General features: G+C 38.5%; 1 protein-coding gene across 1 annotated transcript in view; it reads right to left on the bottom strand.

Moving 5' to 3' along the window:
- The window catches only part of TINAG (tubulointerstitial nephritis antigen), a 92762-nt gene extending 86523 nt beyond the window's left edge, over window positions 1–6239 (bottom strand). Inside the window, exon 1 of the mRNA XM_034990500.1 lies at window positions 5885–6239. Within this exon, the coding sequence (XP_034846391.1) occupies window positions 5885–6239 (355 nt within the window). The remainder of the gene's footprint in view (window positions 1–5884) is intronic.
- Window positions 6240–19867: the final 13628 nt, after the last annotated feature.

Raw genomic sequence — 19867 nt, 5'->3', positions numbered from 1 at the left:
ACATACCAGTTATATAGATAAAGGGAACAGAAATCACAAAAGTCTTAAGGGAAAAAAAAAAAGTCCCTTCTCTGACCTGTACTCTAGCTAATAATTTTGAAGTCAAGAGAATGTTATCACCAGGCCTACCCCAAATCACCAGTACTAAATCTAGTGTTAGCAAAAGTTCCCTTTCTTGGTCATCCTTCCTTAATACCAAGTCAGAGTTTACTATGAGAAACTATGTTTATTGTAATCTCACTTGAAAGTTGGCCTTTTTTTTTTTTATTTAAATTCAATTATCCAACATATAGTACATCATTAGTTTTCGATACAATGTTCAACAATTCATTAGTTGTGTATAATACCCAGTGCACATCATATCACATGCCCTCTTTAATGAAAGCCGTAATCAGTTCATCTGAGCCTTGTCAAGGGGCTGAAAAAGTAGAGTGTCAACTTCTACATTATATAGAGATAGTCCAATCCTTTTCTATACTCCTGCCTGGTTCCAATGTATCCCTCATTTCCCTACCCAGCATTTAGAGAGGACTTTTAAAATCTTTATTGTGTCACTTCCTGCTTAAAATCCTCGTTATTTCCCATCAAATTTAGAATAAAACCCAACTTCTTCTTATTATGTTAGTCACCATATAGTACTTCATTAGTTTTTGATGTAGTGTTCCATGATTCATTATTTGCGTATAACACCCAGTGTTCATTGCAATACATGCCCTCCTTCATCCCCAGGCTAACCCCCCCCCCCAAAACCCTCAGTTTGTTTCTCGGAGACCATAATCTCTCATGGTTCATCTCCCCCTCTGATTTCCCCCCCTTCATTTTTCCCTTCCTTCTCCTAATGTCCTCCATGATATTCCTTATGTTCCACAAATAAGTGAAACCATATGATAATTGACTTTCTCTGCTTGACTTATTTAACATAGCATAATCCCCTCCAGTTCCACCAATGTCAATGCAAATGGTGGGTATTCATCCTTTCTGATGGCTGAGTAATATTCCTTTGTATATATGGACCACATCTTCTTTATCCATTCATCTGTTGAAGGGCATTTTGGCTCCTTCCACAGTTTGGCTATTGTGGACATTGGTGCTATGAACATTGGAGTGCATGTGCCCCTTCTTAAACCCAACTTCTCATGGTAACCTATGAGGCCTTACTGAAAATGTCTCTGCCCTCATCACTTACCCAGCGCTGAATGGGGTGGGGCTGCCAGAGGAATGAAGGATTTGTATAATAACAGTGAGGAGGGAGAGCAGTGGTTGGATGTAATTTGGAGTTTAAGCAATGAACTTGTTCTCGGACTGAATTTGGGGAATAAGGAGAAAGAGGAATTAAGCATGTCTCACTGGGATTTTGGCTTGAGCCATAGAGGGGCAGTGAATCTATCACTGAAATAAGGAACAGGCTTGTTGGTAGGAAATCAAGAGTTCTGCTCTCATATTTTAGATTTAGGTGAGACATCCTAGTGGATAATGTCAAGTAGAGTAGTTTCTGGAAGTCCAGAGTTAAGTCAAGGCTGGAGAACAAATTTGAGAGACAGTAACATACAATTAAAAGAAAAGCCTTGAGACTAAATAACAATCCATTTGAGAGACTGTATATAGGTGAGAGAAAGAGGGCCAAGACTGAGCTTAAAATACTCCAGCCAGTAGACATTCAGAAGAGGAAAGGGAAAGAGTTGCCTGTGAGGAAGTAGGGAATTCAGGAGAGAGTAGAGCCTTCGAAGCAAGAGAAGAAAGTATTTCATAAACAAAGATGGTCAACTGTATAGAGTACAAATGAGAGGTCAAGAAAAGGAGAACAGACATCTGAATGTTGCATTTGATGATAGGAAAGTCACTGACCCTGCCAAGAGGGATTTTGGCGAAGTAGCAAGGAATGACATCCTGTAGGAATGGGTTGATGAAAGACTTGGAAGTCAGGAAGCAAATGTTTCTTTTAGTTATTTTACCAAAGGAAAAAAAAAAAAAGGAAATGAGACACATGCTGGTTAAGGCCAAGGGAGGGCTTTTTCAAACTTGGGACCTAGAAAAAACACATTTTGTAAATTGATCACTGGTCCAGGAAAGAACGGGGAGAAATGATGCTTTAGGAAAGAAAGAGAGGGAAAGAGGGAGAGGAGGGGGGAGAAGAGAGAAAAAAGAGAGAGACAGTTGTAATGGTGAAGATTAAAAAGACAAGAAAGGGCAGGATTCAGAGCTCCAAGAGTGTAAGAATAACCCAGAGGGAAGGAGGTTGAAAATTATGATGATGGAGATGAGAGAATCCCTGGTGGCTTTATTTTCTCAATCATATGTGTATGAAGCACCTCAGAGTGAGTTAATCAAAATGGTTACCCACATAGCATCTCGACAAAAGAAAAAAATATATATTGGCTGTTGAAATTAATAGGATTTTACAACTTAACAGCCATTAATACAAGATAAGGCAAATCAGGTATTTGGAGAATGAAATAGTTGGCCCATTGATTTTTTTAAAAAGATAGTAATATGATGTCTGTAATTTATTTTAATACTTCATCATAATGCTTTATAATATCTGTGTTGGTCTAAACTTCACTTTAGGAAGACAGTTACTTGCTCAGATCAGGAATCCACATCCCAGAGGTGGTCAGTAGCAATCATTCTGAAACGCCAGACTCCGGGGTAGTTGCTGTAAATGCTTCCATTATCCATCTTTGGATGAACACTAGACTACCAATATAATGAATGTCAGAAATGGGCTTTAATTGGTAAAGTTAGTGGCTTGTTAATCAACATAATGGATATAAGTAATCAGCTCTTATTGGTTAAATTAATAGTATTCAATTTATATATATTAGCTAAACTATTTAAAAGTCATGCCCCATACTCCCACTCTTACAGCCAAGAGGTTATGTTTCTCTTAAGGTCAAAAGCCTTTCTTCGTAGACCTGATGCCCTAGGATTGATCTCTAGAAAGTTCTGTGTCCCAGCCACTGGGGAGTAGGCATTCTCATTCCCTGATGCCCACTGCACAGGTTACAAAATTCTACCTTTGTATTATTATCACATGTGCCTCCAATAAATTACTCAAGCAAGGTAGATGTGGGAACCTCTAAAGGACAGGGACTTGAGACTTCGTGACGCTTACACAGGTTATTGAATTGGTGTATGTCTCCTTACCCATATATATTTTTGTAACTATTAGTGTGTATGGCAGAATTTGGACTGTGATTTATTTTCATTATAATGTGGTTAAGGAGGTTGTGAAGGAGTGAATAACAATTCAAATGTGTCAGTGGTTTACACACATTTTTTACCAATGTGAACATAAAAGTTCTGCATAATTAAATTAACTGAGGTTTGTTCACAACATATGGTATACTAGACTATTCCCTTAAAATCTGCTACACCAAAAGATTTGTCTGGAAAATCCATTCTGGTTCTCTTTTGAACTCTATTACTTGCTTTCAGTATCTGACATTGAAATCCTCCAATTACTAGAAGTTACCATCAGAGATGGAGAGGAAAAAAAACACACAGAAGGAAGTTATTTACCAGTTATGTCCTACTTCCAGTTTATATAAAAGGTACATATTTATTTTTATAACCTTTAAGATGGTGTACATAGTGTTAGTCCCTGGTTTAAAAAGATCTCGGGACAGTTGCAGTATAAAGAACTAGATAATACCATATAATTAGATAACTGAAAAATAATGTTTAGTAGATCAGTGAATGAACAACTTAGCATCTCAGAAGAAAGTCAGATTATACATGCAAAAATTGGTATAAATAATAACCACTGTGTTTTTAATTTTGTACGATTTTTAATATTGTATAGTGCTATTTTCTTTCGACCAGCTACTTTCACAAGATAAAACAAAAGAAAACAAATTACCTTCATAAGAGCAATTATAGTCTAATGTGAACTTTTTGCTACTAAATAAAATGATTAATTGCTTCCCTTCATAATGAATGGAATAAAACCTATACCTGGAACATAAGTTCTACCTAAAACATGACCCTAAATTAAAGTCACAGCAAAATTCTAGCTCTCAAGCAAAAATGGACATTGAAGAAGTAGCAATTACTTTTCTAAATGAACTATGTCTCAAATAAGAAAAGCTCAAATGCATTGTAGTGCATCAAAAGCACTACAGCTTATATGTAATATTGAGACTCAACACTCATGAAGCCAACACTATTCCTACTTAACATCTTTCAATAAGTCCTTGTAACAGAATAAAATCTCAAATCCTTAATATAGCCTATACATCCTGGCATAATCTGACCTCTCCTTACCCATCAAACCTCATTTCATGCACCCCTCCAAGCCCTCCGCTAAACATTACTCTCCAGAAATGTCGGCCACATTCCAGTTCCTGGACCAGGCCAAGCTCCTCTCTCTCTCTGATTTACACATGTCAATTCTCCTTCAGGTCAGCTCACTTCTCCTCACTCCCAGAGTCTCCTTGCTGACACTCCCTTCAGGCTGATGTTCTATTTTACATATTAATGTCACATTCTGATATTCTCTTACAGCACCCTAAGTGTTTCCTTCCTAGATTTTATCACAATTTGCAACAGCACAATAACTTTGTTAAATATCTTACCTTCTCCCTGGCAACTTGACTGTCACTTCAAAGAGAGTAAGATCTTGTCTTTTTCTTCCCCATTGGTGCCCCAGCACTAAGTACAATGCCTGGCATAGCGAAGATATTCAATGAAAAATTTTTGATGAATGACTAGATTCTCCATTCTTAGTAAAGGATCTGCCACTTTTTAGGGTAAAATAAATGTTTGATGTTTTCTGAGCTGTATATTGGTAGAGGCAAAGGTCTGGGATAAATGACAGTTCTGTGGAAATTTTAACCCAATACATACATCTTTTAAGAGGCATTCCTTCAATTTTACGAGCAACTTAACATTATTGAGAATGAAGGCAAAGGCGTCTGGATTTTGAAAGGAGATCTTGATTTTGAAATAAGGATGCCAAATCCTAGTTGATCCTAAATTGTCTTCAACTGAAATTTCTAGTCATCATCACTCATTTACAGTAGTGTTACAGAGCTCTGATTAAACCTGCATTTCTGCTGAGGAGATCTGATGTGATGGGCAATAAAAAAAAATAGGGCTTTATTTAAGTACAGCAAAAGAGTATTGCTTTGCGTTTTGTTGCAAATCTTAGATGTATTGATTGCTCAGAATCTAGAACCATTCTCCTATAATTAGACCAATGTAGTAAATACCATCACTCTCCTTTTGAATTATTTGTACTTATCCACTCAATCTTTGACTTTTACAATTACTCCATAGGAAGCTTTCCTTTGTTTCAAAGGTTTAAAAAATCCCTGATTAGAAAAATGAAACAAAACAAAAATGCATATGAAAAATCTATTTGGTATTACTTAGGCAGGTAGCTAGCTGACTTAATTTTGCTTTTGCACTGGTTTTAATGGCATTGCTATACCACAAGTTCTAATGCCAGGAGGTCCCCTAGTCATATGACATAATAAGCAAAATGTTAGACAAGTCTGCGATGATCAGGCCTGTGACTAATGAGACGCCCTAAGAGGTTACACTCAAAAGAGCTTAAGAGTCCTGTTGTCAAAACATTTTACAAAGAAAGAAAGAGTTTTAAGGAACCCTTATATACACTGAGTCAGTATTCACAACAGGATCCAGACCGGCATTCATGGCCATCACCCCAGAACTTTTTTGAAGGTTCTAGTATAATGCAGGTATCTTGCATCTAAAGCAAAGCACTTTAACAATCCAAGGAAATTTATTCAATCATAATATTCATTTTTCACCTCCTCTTAAGAAAGGAAGGAAGGAAGGTAAGAAGGGAGGAGAGGAAAAGAAAGTTTGACAGATCTTGCAATGAACCAGGCACTCACTTAAACACATTGCCAAAGCCTACCTTCTGGATCCCAAGGCTTTGTGTGAGGAGGCCATTCTTTCTCTTCACGGCAAAATGACTTGTAATCAGGACAGCAATCAGAATTTTCCCTTTCACAGAATTTATCACAGTAACATAATGCATTTGCCTCATAAAAGTGAGTGGCACAGTCATCATCTCTGTCTTCACAACAACCAAAACTTCTACAGTATTGCCCTTTGAAAATGGCTCTCTTGAATCGAGGACCTTCCCAAACTGTGTGATTCCTAGTGAAAGCAGGGCCTGGGTTCACTTCTCTTTGAGAAAAATACTGTTTCTCCATCCAAATTTCTGTAGTAAGATAGGAAAAGATTAAGATCTTATATCCAGTCCACATTTTCTAGACGTCAGATGGGGCTACCACTTTCTGTTATAGTCAATACCCTTGGCTTTGGGGCTTCTCCTTGGAGCTGGAATTCTAACTATCAAGACAACTCAGCCTGAATCCTTTAAGAGATTCTTTACTTGACCTGAGTATACTTCTTGTAGTTAAACATTAATCAAGAATTTCAATGTTTGCCCAAGATAATGTAAGTGTTAAAAATAGACCCTTGTCATTCCTTCAAAGTTAAAAATGTATATTTTATATCATGCAAAAAATATCCATCACCATAAAATAAATACATAAAATCTTATGCATAGATGAACTACATTGAATATTGCTTACCTCCAAAAAAAAAATCTAGATTCTTAAATCAGAAACCTCTCTGGATTACACATGGCCCAAATTATGGCTGCAATAACCACTGGCAAGATGTAGGAAATTGGAAAGTCAAAAACACAATTACTCATTTCACCTACTTGCACTGCAACTAAAATCCAAGCTTTCATGAGGTTGCCTGCTAGGATCTGTCATATCAATAACAGTTGCTCTAAATCATGCCCAGTCACACACCAGTTTGATTTCTCATCTGTACCCCATTTTCCTACCAGAAGCATTCTGATTTCAAGGTTTAGGGGAGCCTAATTCATCTAGAAATTCCCTGAGAGTGACTTAGTTCCTTCCACCTGAGTCCCTAGTTGTCACCAGTGTAGGAATCTGCAGTATCTGAAAGGCATTTTGTAGTCAAGAAAAGTCCATCTCTGTGCTAAAAAACTGCAGGAGGAGGGAGTCATGAAGGAAACCCAAAGGTCAAGATGTCGTTAGTAGAACTGTACATTTACAGTGGATTTTGCTATACTGTGTTTATTCATTAACTACAATAACTCCCTTTGGATTGGGGAGAGGTAACCAGTGAATGATGAATCAGCAAGTGTGGCTGGGTGGCCTAATAGAAAGGATTTGTCTTGACAGTCAGGAAAGTCGGACTCTGGTCCCTGGCTACTATTTAATTGGCTTTATGACTTTGGGTTCACAATTTGCTTCTCTGGTCCTCAGTTACCTTTTCCTATAAAACAAGGGTCTTCTCTAAGGCTAATTCATAATTCCAACTCCCCATAAGTTATCTGATTCACACATCATTGTTTCACTTTCTTGCCCCTCCTCGCTAGCTATAAACCAGGCTAAGTCCCTTTATCTTTTCTGTTTCAAGTTTACACGTCTTGGCATCACTCTCCAAAATCATCCTGACTCTCCAATCCCAAATTGGCAAGTAGAGACTTCCTTGCCATTCACTCCCTAAACTACAGCAAAGTGCAGTCAACATTCTCACCACCTATGACCAATGACCCCCTAACATCCAATTCCCGTACACCTGTGTCCATCATTCTCAGACATGAATCTTCTGCAGCATTTAACACTACATTACAAACTGGAGCCTAAGAGACTAATAGAGCTCAAAATCTTATTTCACCATTGACTAAGAACATGTCTTTGGCTTAATCTCTCAATTTCTTCATCTGTAAAATTTGGATAATAATATTGATTACCACACCAGGTGGGTGGAAAATTTAAATGAGATAATACCCAAAGTACCTGGCACATCACACATGCTAAGTAAATGTTACCTATCATTAATAAGTATATTGTCCCCCTAGGAACCCTTTTCTCCTTTAACTTCATTCTTTCCTGATTCTCTTCCCATTCTTTATAAGGCTTTATATCTGCTTAGACTCCCTTTTGTTTTCAGTGATGATTTAAAGTATGTTTTTACCAATATTTTCAATTCTTTTCTCCCCTAGTCCTCATCCCTCATCTTCTCTCAAAAAATCCCAGCACTCAATCAGCCTAAAGGCCATGAGCTATAAGACCTCATGGAAGGTAGACCTCCAAACCCATTATCTCTCTGACCTCAATTTAAATGATTCTACTACTCATCCTGGTCCAGTCACCACAGTAACCTTGCCATTCCTCAACATGCTGGGCATACTCCTATCTTAGAATGTTTGCACTTGCTCTTCACTCTACCTGAAGCATGTTTTGCAGATACCCATATGGCTCAACTGCTCACCTCTTTCAAGTACTTTTTTCAAATGACATCTCAGGGAGGCCTTGCCCACACTGTCTATCTAAAATGACACTTTCTCTCCAGCCCTATCACTCAATATCACCCTTTTGTGTGATTATCACTAGCGTACTATAATTTTATTCATTGATCTTATTTATTTTCTGTATTTTCTCTCCAGAATGTAAGCTCTACAAAATCACAGAATTTTGTTTATTTATAACTTGTCTGTTATCTGTTTTATCTCTAACAATTAGTGCTTGATACATATTAGGCACTCAGTAAATATTTATTCAATAAATGAGTGAATCCTACAATTTACATTTTCTGCCCCTGTATCACATCTACTGAGTACTGCTGGAGATGATCCAAGGGCCCATAACATTGGTACCACTACAGATTTTTGGATTTTTTTCTCAGCTAAGCTCTTGACTGCTGCTCATATTTCTTTAACTCATCTCCATTTCCCCTAGTGGACATTACAAACCTTGCTTTCCTAACTTATTGGAGATCAACACTTTCTAGGGATGACTTTCTCTCAAAGGCTACCAAGAAAACAAAGAGAGCAAATGCTAATCCTACACCTTTCTATCATCAAACCCAAAACCTATCTATATTTTCAGTCATCTTTCCCATCTTCCTTCCAGACTCATAACATAAAGTGTCATCCTGTTCTCAGGCAATTCTTTTACCTATGATTTTTAGTCGGCTGCCATTTATCTTATTTCTTCACTTATCTGTTGGTCCCTATACATCAACTCTCTCTCATCCAATTCCTTCAGTCTGTTAGTAGGATTGTAGTAGATTGTAGATTGTAGTAGACACTGTTTTCACTCTGCCCATATTCCCACCATCCTTGCCATTTTAGGACAAGCTAGCTGAAATTCCCACTATATGAGTTAACGGCTAGATCCCACTCCTCCCTCCACCCCCATCCCACTGTATAAGGAGCCAGAAGTTAACACCCTCCCTGTGACCCAGAAGCAACCTTTAAACAATTTAAACAATTTAACCTTTAAGCAATTCCTAGAGTTGGTGTGTAAGCAAGCACCTTACTCTCCTTACTCTTGGATGAACTATCTCTGATATCTCCGTATACATAGCCCTCTTCCTAAGGTAAAAGTAGGAGTTCCATAGTCAGAAGAGATTGACAGTGGCTCCTTAACTTTTTCTTGACAGCATAAGGTTAAATACTGCAGTTTCCACAGTCTGGTGAGTGTACGTACCAGAATTACAGTGCTTTTACCAATCTAACTTCTCTAAATTGATAAAAGCTTTCAAATTTCTCTGCAAAGGAACTTCACATTGAAAGAACATATTTCACACAAATTCCACTACTAATGAATTCCTTCAGACCAGTGGTTTCAACAGGGGTGAATTTGCCTCCCAGGAGAAGTTTAACAATCTGAAGATAGTTTTTACTGACCTAACTGGGGAGGTGCCACAAGCATCCAGTGGATAGAGGCTAGGGATGCTGCTAAACATCCCAGAATGCACAGGACAGAACCCACAACAAAGAATTATCTGACCAAAAGTGTCAACAATGACACCACGGATAAACACTGATTTAAACACAATAAAAAAAAAAAGAAATCTGAAAAAAATAATCATGCTTACTTCCAATTTGGATTTATATAAATGTCAATCATATGGACCTCCAATAAATGGTTGCTTTGAGATAATAGCTAATGACATTAATACATATATGCTAGAGGTGTCATTTTGAAAATTTGAGGTTCAGTATATGCCACATTCTTTTCCAACTTGACCATTCTCCATGGATGAGCTACATTTTAGGTAAGAAAAGTGTCACATTCCTTCTTGTGATTTTTACAACCTCCATTTCACAAAGAACAATGGAGGGGATCAGCATGTTCTGATTTTGCCTTGGGAGGAATGAAATCAACCAAATAACTTTCTTGACACAAGATCTTAGATGCTGTGAAAATGGACTGGACACTGGAAATTTTAGTGATTTTTATAATTGGAAGTTTGCAGGTATATTTAAACAGGTGAAATATAAATTTGAATGGGAGAGGGGAAGAAGGGAAGGGAGAGAGAGAGAACAGAGGGGGGGGCTTCCTGAAAACACTTTATTTTATTGTTTTAAATTCTGTCATTAGAGATTTATCTCTTTGAATTATGGAGGCTGCAAAACTGTCCTGTGGTAATAAGTGCTCTTTGGTGAAGTAACTTAAATAACATCAACTCACCTTTGAGGGTTTGGGGCTTGATCCCTTCACCTGAATAAGATCTAGGATGGGGACACCTGGGTCAGTCAGTTAAGCATCTGACTCTTGATTTCAGCTCAGGTCATGATCTCAGAGTCATGGGATTGAGCTCCCCATCAGGCTCTGTGCTCAGCAGGGAGTCTGCTTCTCTTTCTCTCTCTCTCTCTCCTTCTCCCTCCGCCCCTCCCCCTGTTCATGCTCTCTCTCTCTCTCTCTCTAAAATAAATAATCTTTCTTTTTTTTTTTTTTAAAGAGAGATCTAGGATGGTCTCATGAGGGACTAGTGAAGATGATATATAGACCAGATGGAGCTGAGTCATTCAGATACTGACACTCCCCCCCAAACTGCCCATGACTTACTAACCAAGATCCCAATCAGTTTTTCCTTAATTTCTCTGAATATCAATATCCTTCAAAAATCCTTTTTGGAGGACTTTAATCTGAGTCAGTGTCTGTCATTTGTAACTAAAGCATCATTGAGACAGGATGTCATGTCAGGTTCATAACAAGACAAGGTTATGGACAGGATAGCATTTTCGGTAGACAATTATGCTAGAATAGAGGATGGATTGGATGAGGGTGGGATTGAAGACTAGGAGATCAGTCTGGAAACTATTATAGTAGTCTAGATAGAAGATGGGAACTTGCCCTTGAGAAGTAATTCTGAAATAGAAGGTAAATAAGAGACATAGAAAGGAGTTAATACTTGTAAATTATCTAATTGGATGTGAGGACAAAGTAATAGGGGTTGCTTAGCATGAGTTCCAGATTTCTGGTGTAAATGACTAAATAGTAGCATTAGCTATAGAAGAAGCAGTTTAGGGCAAAGTTCAGCTCAGTTTGCAATTTATTGTTTGATTTTCTGGTGGATTATCCAGATGAAGATGTCTAAGGAGGAAGTGGCTTCCATATCTGCTAAACATAGATTTAGAAGTCATCAAAATACAGTTGATGGTAAAAGCCATGAGAGTGAATGACACTGCCCATCGTCCGGCAAGGCTGAAACATGACTCTGTAAGATATCTGAATAGTCTAAATGTGGTTGTAAAGAATTTTATTTTAGAACCTCATGGGCCCTACTAAAGTTTTTTAATCGCTTTTTTTTCATGAACTATAAGAAATTCCTGATGTATTTTTATGAGAGACATCATAGCATATCAGAATGTTTCTTAGCTTTGGATTCAAATCAAAATCAAACTGAAATTCCTTACCAGCCATTGGTCAAGTTAATTATCTTCTTATAAATTTGTTAACTCAAATATCAAAATAGGAATCTTACAGACTTGCTTTGAAGATTACATAAAATGATCTGTAAGAGAGTTCTGGAACCATGCAGAAGCTCCTTTACTTGCAAAGAATTAGTTTGCATAAGCCTGATCTTAAGTCAATGTGTGTAAAATCCAAAGAAACACCAAGGTTTAGTTTGTGGTCCTAGACACATTTCTCTAAAATAACTTAAAACTAAACATAGTTTTATCTTCTGCTGATAAATATATTCAAATAGGAATCTTTTTCAAAATATGACTGTTGCATCTATATGAAAATATCTGAATAAGATCAGCCACTTTCATGATGATCTGTACACAGGTGAAAGGAAACTTGTTAGCATTGGTAATAGTACTTACAGCCTCATCACTGATTTTAATGTGTGAAATTTGAAAGAGCTCTGAGCCCATGGAAACTCCACCAGCTTGGGGCAATCATCCTAACTTTATGACAGAGCACACTCAATGCTTCCAAGCTCCTTCATTTACAAATGCACAGCCTCACTTCTGAATGCCTAACCCAGTACTTGGCACACTGGCTGCAGATTAAAATCACCTGGGAAGTAAAAATTATGAAGAATAAAAGCAAGCCAGTCTCCAGGTCTTATCCTGAAATTATGATTTCACTAGTGTGTTAGGAGATAGGGTCAGGCTGAAAACCCACTGCCAGAGCCACTTGCTCGAACACCGTTCTATTTTTTTTTTCAATCACTTTTCTTCATCTCTTGCTATTAATTTTAATGGTACAGACACAGGGCCTTCAAGTATTTTATGATTTGTGATACGTCCTTTGGATTCATTCTTCCTGAAAAATGAGTCATTTCATACCCTTGTGTTATACTCATCCATTTCTTTATCACTTTTAATTTATAAAAATTGCTTCTACTTTCCATCTCATCATGTATTTTCTTTTTGGCACTTATTTTGCACTTATCTGCTATGATGGGGTTAATCATGATCATAAATTACCTCAAAGCTAATACATGCATGGCAGACTTCCTGTCTAGGACTCAAGAAATACAATGACTAACACGACCTAACATTACTACCTACCCCATCTATTGGTGGTGGGTGCTTTTAATTGCATAATTTCATTCACATAGTGAAAGCCAACAGATTGAAAATTTATAGGTGGCAAAGCTTCTGTGCCAGATATGAATAGGCACTCAATATATGTTAGTTTCCTCTCTAAATTATGTGCTTGCTCTGCCCCTGCCTATCCTATCATCCACATTTGAATAATAAATGCATTAGGCAGATCTTGTCTAATTCTGAATTCTAATCTCTGGTGAGCTATTAATATTCAGCGATTGTGTTTCTTCCCTTTGTAGAATGGAACAGAGTTTGCATTCATGAGTGGGGATCCTCAGGGTATTCACATCCCATTTACTCACAGAGACAGTGATAATGACCCATTCAAAAAGGATGATGTTCAATCATAACAGAATGAGGAAAAAGAGATGAAACACTGGGTGAGATAGGTGTGTGGGGATTGAGAAAGGGATGATGGTTCCAGACAAGGACAGGGCTCCTTTTTTCTCATCAGAAAGAGGCAACTTTTGGTGATTACAAGGATGGGCTCTTTCCTCCACACCATGAGGCAGGCACCACATCTGACTGGAAAAGCTGACTCATTCTGAGCAGCTGCTCTAGTGAACACCAGAAGAGAGCTAAGGGAAGTGTTTCCATGATCACAAACAAACAAAAGGGAGCATGGAAAATAACATCTCTTTCTAAAATGTTTCAAAGCTCCAAGGACAGGGGGGAAGGAAGGAGAGAAGGAAGGAAAAAAGGAAGGAAGGAACACATCCCTTCAACAATATAGAAGCATATAAATAACACATCTGAAATAACTTCATTTACAACAGTGTAGTCAAGAAAAGAAAGTATGGGATTTGGAATCAAAGAGAACCAAACTTAGACTCGAGCTTTGGCCTTTATATTTTGCTGAATTCTTTTAGGAGGTCCCTTAATCTTTCTGAGACTCCATTTATGAGTGAAATGATAATATAAAATATTAATATAAAAAATGTAGGTTATCGGGGGGGGGGGGCAGAGCAAGATGGCGGAGGAGTAGGAGACCTGGATTTTGTCTCCTCTCGGGAATTCAGCTGGATAGGGATCAAACCATTCTGAACACCTACAAACTCAACAGGAGATCAAAGAAAAGAAGAGCAACAACTCTCTCATCAGAAAAGCAACCACTTTCTGGAAGGTAGGATGTGCGGAGAAGTGAATCCGAGGCGATATTCGGGAGGATAGACGGCGGGGGAGGGGCCTCCGTCTGCCACTTCTGGCAAGTGATAGAGCCACGGAGCACAAAATCGGAACTTTTAAAAGTCTGCTCCGCCGAGGGACGTCACTCTGGTGGCTAAGCGGGGGGTGGAACCCTCCGGGACAGTGTGGTCTCAGGACCCTCGGGGTCACAGAAAGACCGGGGGTGCCTGAGTGCGGCAGAGCTCCCAGGTAACGGAGCAGGGAAGCCGGCTGCAGAGGCGGAGCCCAGGCGCGGGCCCTCAGCTCGGGGTGGCCATAAACCGTGATCCGCGGCCCAGTCGGGCCCCTGCTCCTCCAGCAGGGACCCAACAAGCGGCAGATCCGGGGAGACTCACCTTCCTCCCCCGGGAGGAGCCGCATGGGAGTGCACCGCAGGGATCTGCTGGGTTTGGAGACTCCACCCGGGATCGGGTGCCAGAGATAGAAACGCGCGGTCACAGGCCGGGCGAGCACGGAGAGCGGCCGGAGACCAGGGAGACGGGAGTGACTGACGGCTTTTCTCTGGGGGTTCACTGAGGAGCGGGGCCCCGAGTTCTCGGCTCCTTGGGGGCGGAGATTGGGAGGCCGCCATTTTCACTCTCTGCCTCCAAAGCTGTACGGAAAGCTCGCAGGGAACAAAAGCCCCTGAGAGCAAACCCGAGCAGATGACTTAGCCGGGAGGGGGCAAGGGCGGGGCAATTCCGCCTCCGGCAGAGACATTTGGAAACCACGGCAACAGGCCCCTCCCCAGAAGATCAGCGAGAACAGCCGGCCAAGACCAAGTTTACCGATCAATGAGAACGGCAGAACTCCAGCGCTAGGGGACTACTGCACATAGAATTCACGGCTTTTTTACCATGATTCTTTAGTCTTTTAAAGTTAATTTTTTTTAACTGTCTTTTTTGTCTTTTTATTTCTTTTTGAATTTTTCTTTTTCCCTTTTTCAACCAACATCTTATCACTCCCTTTTTTTAAAAATTTTTTATTTTTCATTTTTAGAGTCACATTCTATCCCTGCATGGTAGTTACCCGTATTTTTGGCATATATATATAAGTTGTTCTCTCTTTAAAATTTTGAGATAGTTTCTTCTAACAGATTAAAATATACCCTAAATCTCTAGTATATGGTGTTTTCTACTCCCCTGACTGATCACATTCTCTCCCTTTTTTTCTTTTTTCTTTTTTTAAATCCTCTTCTTTCTTTTTTCAAACAACTTCTTATCAATTCCTTTTATAGAAATTTTATAATTTCCATCTTTACAGTCATTTTCCATCCCTTCATCATATCAACCATTATTTTTGTACATATATAAGTTTTTCTTTCTTTAAAATTTGGGGAGGCACTTTCTTCTAAAAGACCAAAATACACCCCAAATCTAGTGTGTGGCACTGATCTATATACCAGCCTGATCATATTTGATCACATTCTGGGTTTTTTTGTTGATGTTGTTTTGTTTTGTTTGTTTTTGTTTGTTTTTATCTTTATCTTTTTCTTTTTTTTTCTTTTTCTTTTTTCTCTCTTTCCGTTTCTTTTTCCACTGCTTCAGGTCTTTTCTGATTTGTTTAGAGTATATTTTCTGGGATGTTGTTACTCTGCTAGCATTTTATTCTCTCATTAATCTATTCTCCTCTGCACAAAATGACAAGATGGAAAAAATCACCTCAACAAAAAGAACAAGAGGTAGTACCGACTGCCAGGGACCTACTCAATACGGACATTAGTACGATGTCAGATCTAGAGTTCAGAATCATCACTTTAAAGATACTAGCTGGGCTTGAAAAAAATATGGAACTTATTAGAGAAACCCTTTCTGGAGAAGTAAAAGAACTAAAATCTAACCAAGTAGAAATCAAAAAGGCTATTAATGAGGTGCAATCAAAAATGGGGGCGCTAACTGCTAGGATAAATGAGGCAGAAGAGAGAATCAGTAATATAGAAGACCAAATGATGGAAAATAAAGAAGCTGAGAAAAAGAGAGATAAACAACTACTGGATCATGAGGGCAGAATTCAAGAGATAAGGGATACCGTAAGACGAAACAACATTAGAATAATTGGGATCCCAGAAGAACAAGAAAGAGAGAGAGGGGCAGAAGGTATAATGGAGCAAATTATAGCAGAGAACTTCCCTAATTTGGGGAAGGAAACAGGCATCAAAATCCAGGAAGCACAGAGAACCCTTCTCAAAATCAATAAAAATAGGTCAACACCCCGACATCTAATAGTAAAACTTACGAGTCTTATAGACAAGGAGAAAATCCTGAAAGCAGCTCAGGAGAAGAGATAGGTAACCTACAATGGTAGAAACATTAGATTGGCAACAGACCTATCCACAGAGACATGGCAGGCCAGAAAGGACTGGCAGGATATATTCAGAGCTATAAATGAGAAAAATATGCAGCCAAGAATCCTATATCTAGCTAGGCTGTCATTGAAAATTGAAGGAGAGATAAAAAGCTTCCAGGACAAACAAAAACTAAAGGAATTTGCAAACACAAAACCAGCCCTACAAGAAATCTTGAAAAGGGTCCTCTAAGCAAAGAGAGAGCTTAAAAGCAACATAGACCAGAAAGGAACACAGACAATATACGGTAACAGTCACCTTACAGGCAATAAAATGGCACTAAATTCCTATCTTTCAATAGTTACCCTGAATGTAAATGGGCTCAATGCCCCAATCAAAAGACACAGGCTAACAGACTGGATTAAAAAACAAGACCCATCGATATGCTGTCTGCAAGAGACTCATTTTAGAACCAAAGACACCCCCAGATTGAAAGTGAGGGTGTGGAAAACAATTTACCATGCTAATGGACACCAAAAGAAAGCTGGGGTGGCAATCCTTATATCAGACAAATTAGATTTTAAACCAAAGACTGTAATAAGAGATGAGGAAGGACATTATATCCTACTTAAAGGGTCTATCCAACAAGAAGATCTAACAATTGTAAATATCTATGCCCCTAACATGGGAGCAGCCAATTATATAAGCCAATTAATAACAAAAGCAAAGAAACACATCGACAACAATGCACTAATAGTAGGGGACTTTAACATTCCCCTCACTGAAATGGGCAGATCGTCTAAGCAAAAGATCAACAAGGAAATAAAGACTTTAAATGACACACTGGACCAAATGGACTTCACAGACATATTCAGAACGTTCCATCCCAAAGCAACGGAATACACATTCTTCTCTAGTCCCCATGGAACATTCTCCAGAATAGATCACATCCTAGGTCATAAATCAGGTCTCAACCAGTACCAAAAGATTGGGATCATTCCCTGCCTATTTTCAGACCACAATGCTTTGAAATTAGAACTCAATCACAAGAGGAAAGTCAGAAAGAACTCAAATACATGGAGGCTAAAGAGCATCCTACTGAAGAATGAATGGGTCAACCAAGAAATTAAAGAAGAATTAAAAAAATACATGGAAACCAATGAAAATGAAAACACAACTATTCAAAATCTTTGGGATGCAGCAAAGGCAGTCCTAAGAGGAAAGTATATAGCAATACAAGCCTTTCTAAAGAAACAAGAAAGGTCTCAAGTACACAACCTAACCCTACACCTAAAGGAGCTGGAAAAATAAAGCCTAAACCCAGCAGGAGAAGAGAAATAATAAAGATCAGAGCAGAAATCAATGAAATAAAAACTAAAAGAACAGTAGAACAGATCAATGAAACTAGGAGCTGGTTCTTTGAAAGAATTAACAAGATTGATAAACCCCTGGCCAGACTTATCAAAAAGAAAAGCGAAAGGACCCAAATCAACAAAATCATGAATGAAAGAAGAGAGATCACAACCAACACCAAAGAAATACAAACAATTATAAGAACATATTATGAGCAACTCTATGCCAGCAAATTAGATAATCTGGAAGAAATGGATGCATTCCTAGAGATGTATCAACTACCAAAACTGAACCAGGAAGAAACAGAAAACCTGAACAGACCTATAACCACCAAGGAAACTGAAGCAGTCATCAAAAATCTCCTAAAAAACAAAAGCCCAGGGCCAGATGGCTTCCCAGGGGAATTCTACCAAACATTTCAAGAAGAATTAATACCTCTTCTTCTGAAACTGTTCCAAAAAATAGAAATGGAAGGAAAACTTCCAAACTCATTTTATGAGGCCAGCATTACCTTGATCCCAAAACCAGACAAAGACCCCATCAAAAAGGAGAATTACAGACCAATATCCCTGATGAACATGGATGCAAAAATTCTCACCAAAATACTAGCCAATAGGATCCAACAGTACATTAAAAGGATTATTCACCACAACCAAGTGGGATTTATCCCTGGGCTGCAAGGTTGGTTCAACATCCACAAATCAATCAATGTGATATGATACATTAATAAAAGAAAGAACAAGAATCATATGATCCTCTCAATAGATGCAGAAAAAGCTTTTGACAAATACAGCATCCTTTCTTGATCAAAACTCTTCTGAGTATAGGCATAGAGGGTACATACCTCAATATCATAAAAGCCATCTATGAAAAACCCACAGCAAATATCATTCTCAATGGGGAAAAACTGAGAGCTTTCCCCCTAAGGTCAGGAATGCGGCAGGGATGTCCACTATCACCACTGCTGTTCAACATAGTATTGGAAGTCCTAGCCACAGCAATCAGACAACAACAAGAAATAAAAGGCATCCAAATCAGCAAAGAAGAAGTCAAATTCTCACTCTTTGCAGATGATATGATACTTTATGTGGAAAACCCAAAAGACTCCACCCCAAAACTGCTAGAACTCATACAGGAATTCAGTAAAGTGGCACGATATAAAATCAATGCACAGAAATCAGTGGCATTCCTATACACCAAAAACAAGACAGAAGAAAGAGAAATTAAGGAGTCGATCCCATTTACAATTGCACCCAAAACCATAAGATACCTAGGAATAAATCTAACCAAAGAGACAAAGGATCTGTACTCAGAAAACTATAAAATACTCATGAAAGAAATTGAGAAAGACACAAAGAAATGAAAAAATGTTCCATGCTCATGGATTGGAAGAACAAATATTGTGAAGATGTCAATGCTACCTAGAGCAATCTACACATTCAATGCAATCCCTATCAAAATACCATCCACTTTTTTCAAAGAAATGGAACAAATAATCCTAAAATTTGTATGGAACCAGAAAAGACCCCGCATAGCCAGAGGAATGTTGAAAAAGAAAAGCAAAGGTGGTGGCATCACAATTCCAGACTTCCAGCTCTATTACAAAGCTGTCATCATCAAGACAGCATGATACTGGCACAAAAACAGACACATAGATCAATGGAACAGAATAGAGAGCCCAGAAATGGACCCTCAACTCTATGGTCAACTCATCTTTGACAAAGCAGGAAAGAATGTCCAATGGAAAAAAGACAGTCTCTTCAACAAATGGTGTTGGGAAAATTGGATAGCCACATGCAGAAGAATGAAACTGGACCATTTCCTTACACCACACACAAAAATAGACTCCAAATGGTTGAAAGACCTCAATGTGAGACAGGAGTCCATCAAAATCCTAAAGGAGAACACAGGCAGCAACCTCTTTGACCTCAGCCGAAGCAACTTCTTCCTAGAAACATCGCCAAAGGCAAGGGAAGCAAGGGCAAAAATGAACTACTGGGACTTCATCAAGATAAAAAGCTTTTGCAAAGCAAAGGAAACAGTCAACAAAACCAAAAGACAACCGACAGAATGGGAGCAGATATTTGCAAATGACATATCAGATAAAGGGCTAGTATCCAAAATCTATAAAGAACTCATCAAACTCAACACCCAAAGAACAAAGAATCCAATCAAGAAATGGGCAGAAGACA

Source organism: Mirounga leonina, unplaced genomic scaffold (genome assembly GCF_011800145.1).
Source record: "Mirounga leonina isolate KUSES-001 unplaced genomic scaffold, KU_Mleo_1.0 Mir_53, whole genome shotgun sequence".
NCBI classification, from domain to species: Eukaryota; Metazoa; Chordata; class Mammalia; order Carnivora; family Phocidae; genus Mirounga; species Mirounga leonina.
Note: the sequence above shows the minus strand (reverse complement) of the source record. Positions and strands in the feature narration are given on the sequence as shown.